The sequence below is a fragment of the Otolemur garnettii genome, unplaced genomic scaffold (genome assembly GCF_000181295.1).
Source record: "Otolemur garnettii isolate 467f Iridium unplaced genomic scaffold, OtoGar3 scaffold00108, whole genome shotgun sequence".
Taxonomy (NCBI): Eukaryota; Metazoa; Chordata; class Mammalia; order Primates; family Galagidae; genus Otolemur; species Otolemur garnettii.
In genome coordinates this window covers 324868-344206 of record NW_003852503.1, presented here as the reverse complement: position 1 = coordinate 344206, position 19339 = coordinate 324868, and the positions used below count along the sequence as shown (strand labels likewise).

The 19339-nt window shown below is 46.6% G+C and overlaps 1 protein-coding gene and 1 pseudogene across 4 annotated transcripts in view; one reads left to right on the top strand and one right to left on the bottom strand.

Annotated features, from left to right (window-relative positions):
* HEPACAM (hepatic and glial cell adhesion molecule) overlaps positions 1-19295 on the top strand; it is a 27843-nt gene extending 8548 nt beyond the window's left edge. For 2 of the 3 annotated variants that reach the window (XM_012809611.2, XM_023517347.1), the window contains exons 3-11: positions 7056-7161; positions 7298-7366; positions 7718-7823; positions 14429-14770; positions 15994-16275; positions 16570-16669; positions 17210-17439; positions 17571-17641; positions 18161-19295. In XM_012809611.2, coding sequence (XP_012665065.1) covers positions 7739-7823; positions 14429-14770; positions 15994-16275; positions 16570-16669; positions 17210-17439; positions 17571-17641; positions 18161-18463 — 1413 coding nt within the window. In that variant the 5' untranslated portion in view covers positions 7056-7161; positions 7298-7366; positions 7718-7738 and the 3' untranslated portion in view covers positions 18464-19295. The remainder of the gene's footprint in view (positions 1-7055; positions 7162-7297; positions 7367-7717; positions 7824-14428; positions 14771-15993; positions 16276-16569; positions 16670-17209; positions 17440-17570; positions 17642-18160) is intronic. The other variant, XM_012809612.2, reaches the window with a different exon arrangement.
* Positions 3481-3859, bottom strand: LOC100948545 (annotated as a pseudogene). Its single transcript, XR_001161574.2, has one exon. The product of XR_001161574.2 is annotated as a 60S ribosomal protein L34 pseudogene (transcript).
* Positions 19296-19339: the final 44 nt, after the last annotated feature.

Here is a 19339-nt window from a genome sequence, read left to right as displayed (position 1 = left end):
TTAAATAAAATAATATTCTAAAATACAGGGTGGCCATAAAGTTTGTGTGCAATGTTAAATTGCACACTATTTTAAAAATGCACATGAACTTTATAGCCACTCTGTATAATTTGTAAAGGGTAATGCAAATATGTTATCAATTATACTTGTAGATACCAAGTATATTCCCAATTGTATTTCAGCTCCCAGATAGGGATCGTATCATTCATTACTTTTGAATGTGCCGCCTTTCTCCCCCATCCTCCTCCCGTAGCTTTCATTCGAGTCTGGAACATGGAGTGCTCTTCACACAGTAGGCAATTATCAGATACTGCCCAGCTGATTTCCATTTCTGTGCCTCCCTCACTGGGAGGAGGGTGAGCAAAGCCGGGTGGGAGGGAATCCTTCTCCTGGACATGGTTGGTGGGTGGATATCATCTGAGGACCCGGGAGGAGGGATACAATGAAGGCTTTCATGATTTGGGGTGTAATTTGTGGCTTCCCTGTGATTTTTCAACCTGTTTATATTTGAGCACTGAAGCTTTACAAGAACAGAACTCCAGAGATGTTCTCTAGGAGGTCTTTGCTGCATCTTAAATAGGTCAGCAAAAGCTGGATCTTTCCAGCTCTTCAATGCCAATTAATCTTTCCTCTTTGTTCCTCAGAGAGTTGCTGAATAGGGCACGTTTAACAACCATGGACGCATGCCTGAGTGCCTCTCACTTTCTGAGGGGGCAGGAATTCTATTCAGAAATCAAAAATTTATCCTCAGCATAAAAGGCTTTGATGCCCCCCACCCCCATTTTCCAGTATGGAAATCGGAACACCTCCTCTCCGCCTTCCCAAATTTGCCCAGGACCCCACGCCACCCCTGCGATCATGCATTTCTCCCAAAAAAACTCTACCCCCTGCAGAGACACCATATCATTGCACAATCCTTTCCCTCTGAGTGACTGTTTGTAGTTACAGAAATCTGCAGGCAGCAGGATGTTCAGGAAGAAGACCGCACACAGGAAGGGTAGCAGGAGACTTTTGACTTCATTTCCACTTTCTATTTGATGTTTTCCCAAAGCAACCCAGAGTAGGGCCATCCAGGAGAAGTTTAGAAAGCAAATAAATTTAAAAAATGTCCTCAGGGAGGGCCATTCCTCACTGTCCAGGCCTACAAAAAGCTTGTTTTGTTCCTAACGGAGCTAGCTAATCTGTGTGTTGTTCAGAGGTTGTGGTAGAGCCTGGGCCCTGCCTCCTCTCAACACAAAGCCTCACACAAATTCCTTGTTTCCCAGGCAATGCTCTGCAGCTCTACAAATTCTCTGGCTTGCGTTTGCCTCCTGAGTCCTCTCTCCATTCCGGCAAATTGAGTTTACGGTTGGAACAACACCAGTACCATTCGCACATAGGTTTCTGGAGGAAAAAAAAGAAAATTTTCAGCAATATTAGCGGGCAGAAGGAATGGGCAGAGAGGGTCAACTTACATCCTGAGCTTACTCAGAATGAGGGTGCTGGGGTAAAAGGTTAGACCAGGAGGCAGACTTCCTACCCATAAAGTAGAGGGGGGGTCAAAATCTTAAGCTTTTTCACTAATAAAGCTGAGTTCTAATTCAAATCCTGCCACTTAGCAGCTATGTGACCTTAGCAAGTCGCTAACTGCTCCAAAGTTTAGATCTTATTTGTAAAATGTAGTTATTATCTCTGCCTTAAAAGAGTCCTGGGAGAATTAAATGAACAAATTATGTGCAGTCCCTGACAGAGGTGAGTGAGAAATAGTGGACACACACCAGTTAGAAGAGGGAAGAAGTTGGGTTGGGAAGCCTCCATGTGAGGGTCAGAAGAAAAAATCTCCAGAATGAGCCTCCCCCTGACCCTCAGGAGCAGCCCTTCATTCATAGGTGATGGCAATCCGTGCCCCAACATCCAGTTCCCTTCCCTTCAGAGGCCCCTTCTTCACCTCCTGCCAGAGTTCCCATCAGAATCAAGCTCTAGCTGCCCACAATAGTCACTCTGGGCTGTGCAACCTTGGCTGCCTTCTTCCTTTCTGAGTCTCATTCCTCCTAACTGGTTTAACGGGGATCACCTTTGGAGCAAACCATTTGGCTTCTTGTCCTAGGACCTGCCTCTGAGGGAACCCAAATTAAGATACCAATATTTCTCAAAAATGTCGACGGCCTAGGTTCTAGGGATTGTCTCTGATCCCATCTCCTGCTGAACTAGGGAGTCTGAGATCATTTCACTATTTGATATGGGCTGCCCTTTTTCTGTACTGCACTGAACCAAACCTGGAACTCAATCCTTTTTCTCCGTATAAATGCATGTGCATGCACACACAATAATCTAGTTTTCTATGCTGCATAACAAACTACCATAAATTTAGCGACTTCTAACAGCACACATTTATTATCTTACAGTTTCTGCAGGTCAGGAGTCCAGGCGTGGCTTAGACTACAATTATCCTGAGTGTCTCACCAGACTTCAGTTAAGGTATCAGCTGGTCTGACTTCTTTTCTGGAGCTCAGGGTCCTTTTCCAAGCTTGTGTTGTTGTTATGAAAATTCAGTTCCTATGGTTGTAAGAGTGAGATCCCTATTTTCTCGCTGGCTGAGAGTTGCCAGCATTTCCTAGAGGAGTCCAGCAGTTCCTGGCCATGTGGCTCTCTCACAACATGGCAATACACTGGACAATCTCACTCTGGTCTGTGTCTTCCATAATGTAACCCACTCAAGGGACCAGCTATCCTGACCCATCTGCCATATTCCTTTGGCTAGAAGCACGCGTACATACTGCATTTGAGTGTAGTCAACTTTTCTGAAAAGTTTTGCAGAAGACAAAGGAAGAGGGGTTTACAGTATAACAATGTTTTAATTTCCTTCATGTCCCCACCTCTTTCATCCCCTGTCTTTCTTCTCTGCCCTTTCCCTCTCCCCAAATTCTTATTTATTTTTAATGCAAAGCTGTCTTTTTGTTCCTTGCCTCTTCATGCTCAAGGCCTGTCTTAAGTTCTACTCCACTTGGTATATCTAGAGATTATTCTTCCTGAATTCCCTCACAGACAGGAATTTTGGTGCCGTTTGCTAGATTTTTTTTTTCATTCTGCTGCCAAAGATTATTTACAGTTCAGTGGCGGTGATAGATGTGACTCAATTAATAGCAGGAAGTGAATGTACAGGAGGCGGAGAGAGAGACAAATATAAAAATCACCACTAATGGGATGATATTAGTAAGGGCAATTTAGAAACCTCTCTAGTAGTATCATTTTTCCTGGAGACAGAGAAACAAGCCAAGTGGGTGGGACAGTCTTATATCAAACAGTAGAGTTATTTAAAACAGGATTTATTTATAAATCATGCGTGTGTGTGTGTGTGTGGATGAGAGAGATACCTTTTCCTGTCTTGACTATTAAGTAACTTCAAAAACAAGGTTTTTTGTTTTTTGGTTTTTTTTTTTTGCTTGTTTGGGGTTTTTTTTTTCAGTCTTCATTTTTATTACTCAAAAAAGCTTCATTTTCTTATTTAGCTTTCTGACTCTGTGCTTGGGCCTCCAACACTTTCACAATGATTTTCTGCTCCTCAGTAAGGAAAGCACGCTTGATCCTGTCCCGAACACATTTAGCACACATGGAACCACCACAGGCCCTGCTGACATGTTTTTCTGTTTTAGACAACCTCATAAGAACTTTAGGTCTCACAGCGTGAACCCCTCGAAGTCTGCCTGGGCACACTCCACATGCAGATTCTGGTGCTTTCCCAACCTTCTTGGTATAAAGGTAAACAATTCTGTTACCAGGAGTTCGGGACAGCCTGGTTTTGTTAGAGGCTGTATTGTAGGAAAGCCTACGACGGTACGTCAAACGCTGCACCATTTTGAGTGCCTCTAGACAGCTCCCAGAAGAGGAAAAGGAAATGGCGAGTTTAAAGGTCAAACATGACTGCCTGATGTTTGTTTTTAAATAAGGCTTTAGGAGTCCTGGGTCCATCAGTAGATAGCAGTTTAACTCTAGGCAAATTACTCAGCCCCGGTGTGACTCGGTTTCCTCATCTGAGAAAAGAAGTGAGAGAGACCAAGTTATCGCAAATGTCTCCTTGCTGCAGTGTGAGTCCACTGCTCGGTGGCCATGCCTAGAAGACCTTCAGTTCTTAGAAGACAGAGCTCATTTTTACAAATCCTCAGCCTGCTTTTCTGTTTTGTTTTGTTTTGTTTTGTTTTTCCAATTCCCACAGAGGTCTGCATGGGATGGTGACTCAGTTAAATCACTAGCTTCCTCTTCCTTCCGTTCTGGACACAGATTCTTCTAAGTTTCAGTTGGTGGCTATGTGTGTGCTTCAGGGGTCTGTCTGGGGGCTCAGTGCAGAGGTCTGCGTCCAGGAGGCCAGGGGCCACCATGGGTCCAGGGCTGAGGAGTCCAGATCCCAGAGCCCCAGAGGGGTTGCCAAGTGAGGAGTAGCCTGAGGCAACTGTGTTTAGCAAAGTGGCCAAGAGAAGTGGCCACCATGCTCAGAAGAGGACCATGCCCTAGAAATGAATATGTTGGTGCCTAGTGGAGGCAGGAGTGAGGGGCTTGGCTAAGCAAGGACATTACTGCCATCAGTCATCAGTCTACACTGTTACTGGAGCAGCCACAAGATGCAGACCTCAAAATTGAGTCCTGTGGGGAGACCCAAAGGAATGAGGAGTCACAATCCCTGCTCCAGAGAACCTTGCAGGCTAAGAGGAGATGGCCACAGTAACCACACTTTCCCATCCCAAAGCAGGCATGCACACTAACAAGCATAAATATATTTTTGTGATTAAGGAAATGTAATACCTATAATCAGGAGGTTCCTAGGGAAAAAAAAATCCCCAGCCAGCATAATCAACAATTAAATGAGACAGACACACCCGGAGAGAAAAACTCAAGGAACACTAGGCAGGTTAACACAAGGAAAGCCAGGGCAGCTGAGATCAACATGCTGTGTCATGTGTGAGACTATTACCTTGTGTCTCTGAAACCCAATTGCCTATCGGATCAGTGTCTACGCCTCAAAGTGAACCTGTCATTTCTGGGAATTCTGAAGGTGTGTCCACAACCTGGTCTGTCTTTGGCAGTCATCATTTCTTGCCCTCCTGCTCTCACTCCTCTGCCACACCCCTGCCCCCCGCAGCCTATTTGTCCCTTGGTCCATCCGCTACTTGGGAAGCACCCCAGCAAATGGATGGGCAAATGCTCATCCTTTCAATATTCACCAACTGTCTGTTGAGCATCTTCCGTGTGCCCTGCCCTGTACTAGGCACCAGGGATGTGGAGACAAATAAGACACAGCCCTTCAATCAAAGAGGTCTCTGTTTAAGAGAGAAAGGCTCATAGGTAAATGACTCTATGCTTCTAAAGTCCTACTTATCTCAAAAGGATTCCAAAACTATTCATTGTACACTCAGACAAAGGAAAGGTAGTGACTTCATGTCTTTGTCGCTGCTGTGATCTTCCACATGAGCCTCTCAGCCCTCGTGGGGGTGGAGGTGGGCAGAGAAAAATGAAATGTCACTCCACTGAGTGTTATAACGTAACGTAAGCCCAGTCTGGTCTCACCATTTTAACATTCTCTTTGGGCAGCTCAGCCAGCCCAGGCAATGGCTCCAGCAGCCTTTCCAAGTTCTTTCCCCAATACCAGCTCCTCTCTAGGAAGGGTTGAGGGTGAGTGGAGGTTCTGTGGCTGAGGTGACCTGTGGCAGCAGTGGGACACCTTGTCTGTGGACACATGTGGTATTGTCAGGACTGGTCTCTGCCCAGAATCTAGGTTGCTCCTTCAGTGAGTTGGATAAGCCCCATGCTGGTTCCCACCATAGCAGTCAGTGGCCCCGGCAGCTGCCTCTGGCCTGAAAATCTCTATACACCACAGCACCTTTGCTCCATCTTCTTCTTTCTGCCCCTTCTTTATCCTGTTAGCACCTCTGAATCCCCTCAAGGGCTTATGGGCACCGGGAGACCCTTAAAATTCTGTGTGGGTATAAAGAGCCCTAACCTCCTTCTTGAGAGCGGGGCAGGGGGACAAGGAAAACATTGATCTGGGTAGGGCTCCCTCTGTCACATTATTTTCCCACTGTCCTCCAGGATAAAAAGGCTGGCGTCACCTTTTCTATTTCCTGAACACCATATCCTCCTTTTCCATCCATCACGTAAATCTGAAGTTCCAGCCCCGGCAGGCGAAGAGTCCATTCATTTCGAACCCTGTGATCTGGTCCACGGCTGCCCATGATATGGTAAAGTAGTAGATAAAAGAAATTAGAATATCCTTTTGTCCCTAACAAAAGACTGGCTTTTAAGACTTTCATCTTGCTGATTTTGAAATACTTTCTTCAATATTAGAAGCTGACTATTGACTTTTTCTTTTAGTTTGTGGACCGGCTGTAACAAAAATTAGCTCTTTCAGAGGCACACAGGTGACTGAGAAGTCATAAACACAGAAATTCAAAAAGAAAAAACGTGCCATGTATGTATTTCAGAATATGTTTTGAAATTCCTCTTTGAAGGGTAACATCAGTGTTTCTGAATGCTTCTCTCCCTGCCTGGGCTCAGATGGTCTGTGCAATGATGCGTCAGTTCTAGAAAGGGTGGGCTCTCGCCAGTGTGTAAAAAAAAATAGAGAGAGAGGATTGCTACATGTATAAAACTAAGAGCAGGCTTAGAGATGACTAAGAGGGGAGTTGTGAGCTCACCAAGATCTAAAATCCTGGAGTGAATGAAAAAAGAGCAGAAGGCAGTGTAGAAAAAGTTTAAATGTCAACTGTGTAACAAAGAATTTGTTAGGCATTCTCTTCTACTTCATTCGTCCTCCCAACCATCCCTCCAAGGAAGCTATTGTTTTCCTCATTTTACAGAAGAAAAATCAGAAGTTCAAAGAGGTTGTAAGCCCCTCCCAAGATCATAGTTACTGAGTGTTGGGTGTGCTGGCAGCCCTTCTAGGAAGCAGTGGACACATCAGTGGGGGTCAGGCTAGAGGTAGGGTGTTTCTTCTCCTCTCGGCTGTTAAGCTGGTAACAGGACCCCAGGATGTTGACTGCTAGGGCATGACTTTTATCTTTGCTCTGACATCTGATATGTTCCAGAAAACTGGCTGGAGTTAGGAGAATGAGCAGTTGGCTTTTGGAAAGAGGTCCCAGCATCAATGTGATTCTATGATAGAAGCGAGAATTCCAAGCAGGATGAGAACAGGTATGAATGTAAAAAAATTCAAGCCATTTTCGAATCTTCTTCTTTTTGGGTAAAACAGGAGTTTTCCACTTCTTTAGCAATTCTCTGGAGTCTTTCATTCCCCTGATTTTTAAAAGCTCCTCTCCCTCCCTTTCAGAGTTTATTGGAAGTCTGTCCTGGAACGTACCCTCCTTCTCAGGAACAGGCAGAGTGAGGAGGAGAAAGGGTAGGTTGAGTGTGTGTCCAGCCCAGCTCCCTCACTGAGCCAGATCCTCGTCTCCCCTGGTAGTGGGGCTCAGCATAAACCAGGGACAAAGTGTTGGGCCACCAGTGCTCCCATGTTAGAACCTGCATTGGAGATTATCTCCTAAGCAGATACCCCCTTCCAAACTGGGGATGAAGGGCTTGGAAACTAGAAAATGCCAGGTCTGAGAGAGAGAGAAGCACAAGTGCAGCAGTACACAGAGCTCTGTGTATTCAGAGGGAAGTTGGCAGGGTTGTGTTCGGGCAGAGAAACTCCGAGTGGTACAAAGGGACGTGCCCAGAGTGGAGAAATCATGCTAATTTTCTGCACCAGAGCTGGAGAACGCCACCCAAAATGAAGAGAGAAAGGGGAGCCCTGTCCAGAGCTTCCAGAGCCCTACGCCTCACTCCATTTGTCTACCTTCTCCTGCTCCAGACAGGTAGGAGACCAGAAGGGTAACAAGGGGTCTGGAGAAAGGACCCAAGGCTTTTACAGGAGAGGGAGGGGAGGGTTGAGGGCCTGGATGCCTTTGGGGTGGGAGGAGGGGAGAGTGCTCAGCTGTTGTGGGAAGCATCTCAGTGAACCCAGGCATTAGTGTTGAATGTACTTCTTCATTCCCTGTGCCTCCCACCCAACACTTGCCCCCTCCCCCAAAAGGCTGCATAACTTGGTAGCTCCAACAGCATTCAGTACATTAGATGGAGGGCACTGGGCCATTTCTTATGGGATGGTTTGTTGGCGTGGGCCAGTCCCGCATTCTTTCCAAAGGATTATGGTAGGGCTTGGAGGGAGGGTAGGGGAAATCTTGCTTTTGTACCTCCCCAACCCCCCACTCTGGCTTCTCTGAGTGTAAAACAACAAGGGAGATGAAAGAAGCTTTGAAGATACTGAGTCTGCTGGTGTGGGACAGTAATACTAACCTATCCATTACCAGCGCTATGCCACAGATACTTACCTCCTGTGTCGCCCCCTACCAACTCCTCGGAGAACTGATCTGACTTTAAATATTCATATTTAAGTGTATACGCATACATGCACACTCAATTACAGAGCGCCTGGGAATTCAGAACTTAGTGGGGCAAACAGAGGCAAAGATCATTTTAGGGTGAGGGTGGGAAGTGTCTGCAGTGAATGTAAAAGGATGAGAAAAAAACAGGAGCGTGAGTGGGCACTGGAGTTGGGGAAATGGGCAAAGGTTATCAGCTGGAAATGGCCCTACGGGTTGGGCAGAGCAGAGCAGTTTATCCGTGCTGGAGAGGAAAGTATGAATTGAGTTATGCAAGAGCCTTGGAAAGCACACTCAGGAGTCTGGAATGTTATCTGCAGATGATGGATAGAGGACAGAAATTGAATTATTTTTTTTAATTGGGGACTGGCAGGATGAAGGGTGCCTTTCACATAGCTTGGGCTGCAATGTGGGAAACTGGAGGCAAAAAAGGTACAAAAGGAAATTAGTATTAGTTTGCTAGGGCTGCTGTAAAAAAATCGCCACAAGCTGGGTGGCTTAAACAACAGAAATGCATTGCCTCACAGTTCTGGAAGCTAGAAGTTGGAGATCATAATATAGACAGGCCATGCTTCCTCTGAAGGTCCTAGGGAAAGGAACCTTCTCAGATCTCTTTCCTCACTCCTGGTAGTTCCTTGGCTTGTGGCAGCATCATTCCAGTCTTCACATGGCACGCCCCCTATTTACATGTCTGTGTCTAAATTTCCCCTTTCTATAAGGACAGATACTGGAGTAGGTTCATCCTCTGCTTAGTATATTAGATCTAAAAAATTACCCTATTGTCGAATTAAGTCACATTCTGAAGTACTGGGGTTTACAGCTTCAACATGGGGATTTGGGGATCATGGGACATGCTTCAGCCTATAGCAGGGCTATTGCAATCTTCCAGGAGGAAAATAACATGGACTGGAATTAGAATGAAGATAGTAGGAATGTGGCGTGTTGAGATATTTTCTAAGTAAAGTCAGGACATAGTGAAGATCCAAAGAAACCTTAAAGAGAGAGAAAGAGAGAACTCAATTTTTAATGTTCTGGCCATGATATGGAAAAATGAAACTTACCTGAATTCATCACAGGCCAACTGATAGAACATTCAAATGAGTCTTTTTTAAAAGCTAGGACATTAACTGGCAGCCATGAACATAGTAAGCCATACGTCTACATAATCTGATTTTCAAGGTTTTACTCTCTCAGATCCTAGAGCTATTCCATCCTTTGGGGACCCAATAGAAAGAAACAAGTCCCTCACCTGGGTTCTACCCTTTTTAGCCCCAAGTTCACCTCTTCATGGTAGGTGCTATTTTTCTTTTTATTGTAACTGAAAATTACAAGTAGGATGATGTATTTGGCATAAAGATACAGTTTTATGAACCCTTAAAAAGTTAACAAGCCCATGTAATCAGCCCCAGATCAAGAAATAGAACATTTCAGCACCTCAGAATCCCCCCCCACATTATTTCAGTTACTACCACCCTCCTTATGAGATTACAGGGGTACCCTGACTTCTAATAGAGATTAATTTTGCATGTCTTTGAACTTTCTACATGTCTTGCTTCTTTTGCTGAACACCAAATTTGTAACATTCATCTTTGTTGTTGTAATTTGTTTAGTCTCATTGCTGTATATTCCACTGTGTGAATATACCCAATTTACTTGTTCAACTTTGATAGATACTTGAGTTGCTTCCAAACCAATGCAACCAACTCAGTTCCATTGGGGATTTATGGATAGAATTGTTAAAACATTCTAGCACATATCATTTGGTGAACAGATATACACATTTCTTTGAGGGGTCTACCTAGGAATAGAATTGCTGAGTTGTAGGGTGTGTGTAGAGTGTGTATGCTCACCTTTAGTAATTATGAAGAGTTTTCAAAAGTGGTTGTATCAATTTATACTCCTACCAACATATGAGAGTTCTAGATGATCCAATAATAGTATTTTATCCTTTTCATTTTGGCCATTCTAAAGGATATGAGGTGGTATCAAATTATAGTTTAAAAAGTGAATTATTATGATAATGAAGTTGAGCTGTTTCATATTTTTATTAGCCATTTAGATATCCTTTTTATTGGTGAAGTATCTGTTACAAGTCCTTTGCCCATTTTCTACTGAGTTGTTTGCATTTTTTTTCAATTACTGATTTGTAGGAGTTTAAAAAATACATTTAGTACCAAGTGCAGTGGCTCACACCTGTAATCCTAGTGCTTGATTCATTAGTCTCGGTTACTTGAGAGACTGAAGTAAGAGGATCTTTTGAACCCAAGAGTTTGAGGTTGCTGTGAGCTATAATGATACCACGGCACTCTATCCTGGGAGATGAAGTGAGACTCTGTCTCAAAAAGATAAAAAAAAAGACATTTTGGGTATGTATCTTTTGTAGGATATATGTATTGCAAATCTCTTCTCCCATGCTATGGCTTGCCTTTTCACTTTCTAGACGGTCTCTTTTGGTGAACAGAAGCTCTTAATTTTATTAAGAGAATTTTCTCTTCTTATTTTATGGTTACAACTTTTGTATCCTAAGAGATCTATGTCTGCCCTCAAGTCAAGGAGACACTTTCTTATGTTTTCTTTTTTAAAGGTAATTGTTTTTCCTTTCACATGTAGGTCTACAGATCCGTCTGGAACTAGCCTTTGTGTAAGGTCAAGGTCAAGATCCATTTTAGATGAATAGTACCCTCAAGTACTATTTGTCAAAAAACCAAAAACCAAAAAACCACCTTTTCCCAATACACTGCAGTGTCACCTTTACCATAAATCAAATGACCCTATTTAAATCTGTTTTTGTACTTTTCATTCTGCTCTATTGACCTATTTGTCTATCTTTGTGCCAAGATCACAAAGTGAACCTGCTGGGATTTTGATTTGTATTGTGTTAAATTATAAATTAGTTTGGGAAAACTGATAGCTTAACAGTAATGATTATTCCAGTCCACAAATATGGTAAATCTCTGTGTGCCGCCTTAATATCTACATAGTATTAGCTGGGTACACATTCCTGAACATCTACACTCCTTAGGGAGTGGACAAAAAACCACTGACCCTTTTCTTCCTGGATCTCAAAGGCCTTCTTCAAAGTTTCTGTTTCCTGAGTTACTCCTCCATCCCTGAATGATCCAGGCTTCAGATGTTCAAATGAGTTTACACTTCTGTAAGCATTTGGAAACTGTCAACCAAGAGATGAGAGTTAAAACAATGAGAATGGGTGATATCACCTAGGAGGAGGAAAAACAGGAGATGAAAATGAAACATCGAGTCACCCCACGGTTTAAAGAGGAAGGCAGATGAAAAAGAGCCCGTTAAGGAGACAGAAAGGGAACAGTCAGAGAGATAGAAGGAGAAATAGAAGCCTGCAGTATCTAGAAAGTCAAGGGCATTTTCAGGGGGTAAATCAACACCAATCTATCAAAGAGGGTCCAGTATGGCAAAGACCTGGCAGGATAACAACGTGAGAATGTATAGAATGTGGTAACAGTATACAGTGATACACCTTCACTATAGCAGCCGAGGAGGTTGGTTCTCAAATCCTCAGTAATTAGGGAAGACATTTAAAACTGAAAGCAGAAAGAGTGTTTCTTCTTTCCAAGCTGTATGCTACCCTTGGATTCTGATACACAATTCCGATCACCAAATCTCACAAAGGAAATAATAGTTAGAGAAAGCCCAGAGACGGGCACCTATGATCCTCCAGGGCATGGAGAGATTTCTTTATGGAGAAAGACCCAAACAAAACAGAAAACTCTTCAGATAAAAAGAGACTTAGGTGATGGGCGGCACCTGTGGCTCAGTGAACACGGCACCAGCCACATACACTGAGGCTGGCGGGTTCGAGCCCACCCGGGGCCTGTTAAACAACAATGACAGCTGCAACCAAAAAATAGGTGGGTGTTGTGATGGGCACCTGTAGTCCCAGCTACTTGGGAGGCTGAAGCAAGAGAATCACTTAAGCCCAAGAGTTGGAGGTTGCTGTGAGCTGTGACACCAGAGCCCTCTACCCAGGGTGACAGCTTGAGACTCTGTCTCAAAAAAAAAAAAAGAGAGAGACATAGTTGTGTCCTTCCTGAGAATAGAGAATATAGATAAGGTGTATATAGACCAAACCTGAGACTATAAGTTTGGTACCATTCCTCTGACATTTTTAAAAGGCAAATATAAGGCAATTATTGGCAAAAGGAAACTTTAACCCAGCAAAAGGAGCACATGAAAAGAAGGAGATGATGATTTCTTTAGGAGAAGAGGCTATTAAAGAATCTAATCTATACATTCTTATACTTTGAAGTCTGACATTCCTTGGGATCACAGCAGGACAAAATCCTGCCGGAGGTGCAGGGAGGGGCACTGACCTAACCCACGGTGGCATCATTTAGGTGGATAGGTACATCTTGCTGAGATCTCACTTTGCTTTTGTTCAGCTTCAAGTGGGAACAGAGACTTTCTGCATAATGATGCCTCAGGGACAGAGATTAAGTTAATCGCTTTTCAAGGTTGAATAGCCTTAGTTCTTTTATTTCCACTCTGGACCTTAGTTGTTAGCCATTTCCTCATTTCCGTGTCCTTCTTTGGCTCCTGTCCCAGTTCTCTGTGTCCCTTGAAAGCTGTGGAACCCTGAACTTGACACAGACTATGATTTTGGCTAGAGTTTTTGGGAAATAGTGTTTGCTCAGCAAAAGACTCTCTCTACCAACTTCTGAGAAAGACTCCTGTGTTTGCTTATGAACATGTGTGTATATATCCCTCTGACTCCTGTCCACAGCCACATTCACAGTAGTGATGAGGATAATCACCTAGATGGGAATGAGGCCTAGGGCAATCCATGGGCTGTAGCTTCTCCAGCATTTTTGTCCAGAATAAATCAAGTTTAAATTGGGAGAAAGAACAGACTTCAGAGGGAAAGACATCACACAAAGGCTACCGGGCCCTTGGATGGGATAGAAGAGTGTGGAAACCAAGGAAGCTCAAGGGAGGTGGGAAAGAGCAGAAGGGAGGGGGGAGTCTCTTCCTCTTGTCCTTGGGGCTGTCAATGTCCAGCCTCCAGGAAGAAGGAGAGCCCTCAAAATCAGGTGTTAAGGGTCATCTGCAGACTTGGTGAACTCCAAGATGTGTCTGCATATATAACCCTCATGGGCATACCTCACTGCTTCAGACTGGGTCCTGAGAAAGGGAGTAGATGTTCCTAGGTATTTGGTCACCACCACTATGGCTTTTAACGAAGCTCAGTGATTTTTTTCAGGGCTACTTCCAGTTGTATATACCAAAGCCTATCTACCTACTCAGGGAAAATTGAAAGCTTGCTTTTCTAAACCAATCCAAACCTGAGACCTAGCAGTTGCTAGGCAGGAAATCCCATTTAAATAATCACAGACAATAACCACCTACCACCACCTAACCACCTACCCAGTTGCAGGACTGTCCTGCACGGAGTAGGCCTAGTACAATGTGGAGTGAAGATAGGGGAAGGTCTTGGCATGACTGGGAAGTGTCTTCAAGCCCCTAAGCTTCCCCATTTCCTGGCACCATCTCAGGACACACTCCTTTCTTTGTGAATCTTATGATCCCTTGCTATCTCCATCTTTCTGCACTCCCAATCCCCAGTCAAGAAAATCTGATTCACCCTGAGGTTTAATGCCGTATAAGCTTCAGGGAGAAGGGATCCTTTTGTCTGCTTTGCTCAAGGACATAGAAAAGTACCTGGCACATAGAAGGTGCTCAGTAAATATCTCTATGAATGAAGCACATAACATTTTGGGTTAGCTGAAATACTCTGCAAGAGGAAGGCAAAGGGGAAAAGTGCCGGAGCTGCAGAGGGCTTGATGATAGCAGGAGAGAGGGCCATGGGAGGACAGAGGAGCAGGGGCACAGAGCCACCATAGGAGAGTAGATGGCACTGAAAGGTAAGAAAGTAAGGACTGGCAGGTAGGAAGGGCCCAGAGGGGCAAAGCAGTGGGAGATCAGAGGGCTTAAAGGTGGGTGTGGGCTAAGGAGCTCAGGGCCTGATGCTGCCCTCTTCCCCCTTCTCCATGGACCTCTCCTTACAGAACCTCTGGAGGGTGTGAACATCACCAGCCCAGTGCACCTGATTCATGGCACTGTGGGGAAGTCGGCCCTGTTCTCTGTGCAGTATAGCAGCACCAGCAGCGATAAGCCAGTAGTGAAGTGGCAGCTGAAGCGGGACAAGCCAGTGACCGTGGTGCAGTCCATCGGCACGGAGGTCATTGGCACCCTGAGGCCTGATTATCGAGATCGTATCCAGCTCTTTGAAAATGGCTCCCTGCTTCTCAGTGACCTGCAGCTGGCTGATGAGGGCACCTATGAGGTCGAGATCTCCATCACCGCTGACACTTTCACGGGAGAGAAGACCATCAATCTCACTGTGGATGGTAAAGCTCTCTGGCAGGGAAGGGGGAAGGACTGGTGCCTGGTCCTGGGGAAAGCTCTGCCCAGTACATTAGCTAGACCCAGGGAAAACCATGGCACTTAAGAGCAAGACTGAGCCAAGCTGCATACATCAGAAGTTGGCGGATAGGGCCAGGAACAGTGGCTCATGCCCATAATCCTCGTGCTTTCAGGGTCCAAGGCAGGAGAATTGCTTGAGGCCAGGGGTTGGAGACCAGCCTGGGCAACAAAGCAGAACTCAGCAGAACTGTACAAATAAAAGAAAGAAAGAAAAGAAAAGACAGAAATAAAAGCTAGCCATGTGTGGTGGCATATGCCTAAAACTCCAGCTACTCTGGGAGGTTGATATGGGAAGATCACTTAAGCCCAGGGGTTTGAGGTTGCAGTGAGTTATGATGATGGCACTAGAGCCTCAGGCAATAGAGTGAGATCCTGTCTCAAACAAACAAAAACCTCAAAACCAAAAAGTTGGCACAGCTAACATGTATAGAGTACACTTACCACGTGCCAGAAACTATTTTAAGTGCTTTGCAAATGTCAATTCATGTAATGCTTATTATAATCTAGGGATAGTCACTATTCCCATTTTGCAAATGAGGAAAGCTAAGGACAGAGAGATTGAATAATGTGCAGAGGGTTACATCGCTAGTAAGTGATAAAGCCGAGATTTGAACCCAAACAGTTGGACCTAGGCTTAGCCCAACTAAAATATCATCCAATCTGGATCTGTGTAAGAACTTAAAGCCTAGTGGCATTGGAAAGGTATTTGGGAAGAAGGGAATGAGGGCAGACACCACTGCTATGCTGTTCAGCATTATACACCCTGTGGCTAATTGGCACTCAATAAATACGGGGTGCCTCAAAAGTCACCATACATAGGGAAAATGAGAAATGGTAGTGAAATGTGCCTTTATTTACAAACTAGTCTCTATGGGTTGGCCACACGTCTTTCTACACACACATGAAGTCTTCCCTCCTACTCACAGAGAACAGGTTCTGAGAGAGGTTTCTATGCAAATTTTCCTATGAATGCAGATTCTTGGAATGTCCTGTAGTTGGTAAATGAGTGAATGAATAAGGGATGGGAAAGAATTGAGGATCCCTGAAGGGTCTTCTCAGAGTTGGAAGGTTGGGAGAGAAGAATAAGGAAGGGAGAAAGCTTTCTAGCTGATGGATGACTCACAGACTGCCCCACTCCGGGTCTCAGTGCCCATTTCGAGGCCGCAGGTGCTAGTGGCTTCCACCACTGTTCTGGAGCTCAGCGAGGCCTTCACCCTGAACTGCTCCCATGAGAATGGCACCAAGCCCAGCTACACCTGGCTGAAGGATGGCAAGCCCCTCCTCAATGACTCTCGAATGCTCCTGTCCTCCAATCAAAAGGTGCTCACCATCACCCGTGTGCTCATGGAGGATGACGACCTATACAGCTGTGTGGTGGAGAATCCCATCAGCCAGGGCCGCAGCCTGCCCATCAAGATCACCGTGTACAGTAAGTCTCCCTGCCTGCTCTCCTTTAGGACTCAAAACCCTGAGAGGCAGGTGCCCATGAGGGACTGAGAACATCCCAGAGGGAGTGTCACTACAGGGGGTGCAGAGATAGGGGCCAACTGCCCATGGAGGACCACAACAGGTGGACAAGTGGGCTCCATGCAAGTCCACCATCAACCAGCCATCATGCTGTCTGTGCCTTCTTTTCTCTTCCTTCTACCACGGGAATCTCTGCTCACCATACCTGTCCCTCCTTTGAGGACTTTCCCACCTCTCTGCTTCTCTGTCTCCCTAGGAAGAAGCTCTCTTTACATCATCTTGTCTACAGGAGGCATCTTCCTCCTTGTGACCTTGGTGACAGTCTGTGCCTGCTGGAAACCCTCCAAAAAGTCGAGGTAACTCTCCAAGTTCCACACCCTGAGCACTAATCTTCAATCTGTCCTAACCCCACGCTCTATTCTTTTCTTAAGTCTCTTTAAAAGCCTTTCCTCCCAGGACTCTGCACCTCTTCCCAGGAGATCCATTTTTCCATTGTGTATAGCACGGCATCCTGTGTTCACAACCCCCACAACCCCAGCACAATTAACAATGGTTTCACTTGCTGAGCACCTTTTCTGGGCTAGGCACTGTGGCTGTGGCTAGCATGCCACCTTTCAAGTATGACTATCTGCAGTTTACAGATAATGATACAGGCACTTAGATTTGTGGCTTGCCCACGGTCACAATGCTAGGGACAGACCCAGGGGGCCAACCTACATGTGACTCATTCCAAAGCTCAGGGACTACCTCCTGCTCCCACTGCACCCAGCCCATCTTCCTCTCACAAGGCCACTTTAATGGACAGCAGATCCCTGCCTGTGTTCCCCCTAAATCCTCTCCTGCTCATAAGCAATAGCTCTACTCGTGGGGGGGCGGGGGGCTGGATTAATTTGCAGGAAGCAGAGGAAGTTGGAGAAGCAAAGCTCCCTGGAATACATGGATCAGAATGACGACCGCCTGAAACCAGAAGGTGAGCTCCCAGCCACCCACTCACCCATGCCATCGCCACTCAGATCAGTGGGATGCTGGGAAAAGGCAGAAATGGGCAACAAGGAGACCAGCTCTGCAGGCCCCCTTCCTCCACCAACTGCACGAAGACTGCAGAGCAGGGAAAGGTGCCGCCCAGGTAGGACCAGGGGTGTTCAGACACGTTGGTAGAGGTTGTGATGGGTCGGCCTGGGGGGTAAAGAGCATAGGTGCTGGCTGGTGGACACAGTCTGTGCTTGGGCCAGCCGTTCCATCCTTTCCCCTGTACAGCAGACACCCTCCCGAGAAGTGGAGAACAGGAGCGCAAGAACCCCATGGCACTCTACATCTTGAAGGACAAGGTGAGCTGGACACCCCACAAATAGGCAGCGAACCCCCATCCTTTATGTGCCTGGCACCAGGGAGCCGTCCCATATCATTTTCGCTTTCCGGTACTCAGAATAACCCTGTAAAATATTTGTGTTGCCCCCTTTCAGAGATTAGAAAAATAAGGCCAAGAGATTGATTAAACGACTTGCCCAGGTTTAAACGAGTGAATAAACCCAGGTTTTTGGACACCAGTTCTGGTGATTTCCCCTCTATTCCACAGCTGCCTCTGTCCCAGGCTGTCAGAGACAAGTGGGGAGAGGAGAATAAAGGGACAAGGCACTTAAGTTAAGGCATTTTGACATTCACGGCACACCTACTGTGTGCCAGGCCCCGGGCTGAGTGTGGTGTACTGCAAGAAAACCCAGACCTATCTATGTCCGGGGGGGGGGGGACTGCGCCTCTCTCACCGGGTACCCCCAGAACCCTCTAATACAGGCAGCCTTGCAGACTAGCCGGCTGCCCGCTGATCCCCGTGGCGCGTGTCCTTGCAGGACTCGCCAGAGTCGGAGGAGAACCCCGTCCCGGAGCCTCGGAGCGCGACAGAACCCGGCCCTCCTGGCTACACCGTGTCGCCCGGAGTGCCCGGCCGCTCGCCGGGGCTGCCCATCCGCTCCGCCCGCCGCTACCCGCGCTCCCCAGCGCGTTCCCCCGCCACCGGCCGGACGCACACGTCGCCGCCCAGGGCCCCGAGTTCGCCCGGCCGCTCGCGCAGCGCCTCGCGCACGCTGCGGACTGCGGGGGTGCACATGATCCGCGAGCAGGAGGAGGCCGGCCCGGTGGAGATCAGCGCCTGAGCCGCCCCGGGACCCCCAGAGAGGCGCCGGCGCTCTACGCCCCCGGCAGCCTAGGGGACGCCCGGGAGCTGGCGCGGTGCGAGCTGGGCGAGGGGAGCCCCGCGGGGCGCCGGGGTCTGGGAGGACGCGCGTAGGTGTGCGTAGAAGCGGGGTTGCAGCGGGGGCGGCGGAGTGTGGATCTATTGGTGAACCGGGTCGTGTGTGTTCTCAGCAAGTACGGGTTGTGCCCTCTTAGGACCGCATAGATTATTAAATTTCCATCCCAATCCCCAAAAGGGTTTTTATGGAAACTAACATCAGTAACTTCACTCCCAGTGACTTTCCTGTGCTCTTCCTAGGGAGCACTTCTATTTCCCACCCACTGTTCTTCCCTCCCAACCAATGTCTGAGTCCTGGAGCACATTTTAGACAAACCCAGATTAGGGAGGCCACTTTCTCAAAATGCACGACTTAAACTAAGATGTCACATACCGGTCACTGGGTGCACAGGGGCTACTCTGAGCACCCAGAGATCACCGTAAAGATAGTGCATCTTGCTTGGGTACCTACTACCTGGGTAATGGAGGAGCATAAACACATCCCTTTGCCCCTGACCTGGGCCCTAGCAAGGGCAAAAGACTGCAGCCTGCTGTGCTGTGCTTGGCCTCCTCCTGAAGCCTCCCGTGTCAAGCATTCCTTCCGTTTCTGTTCTTGAATAGAAGACAGGGATGGGCTTGTTTCTATACAGAAGTGGATTCCCACTCCGTCCTCTGGCCCAGATCAAGTAAGAAACTGTTTTTAAGCCGCCTGAGCCAGAACGAGACTTCGTCTCTAAAAATAGCCAGGCATTGTGGCTGATGCCTGTAGTCCCAGCTACTTGGGAGGCTGAGGCAAGAG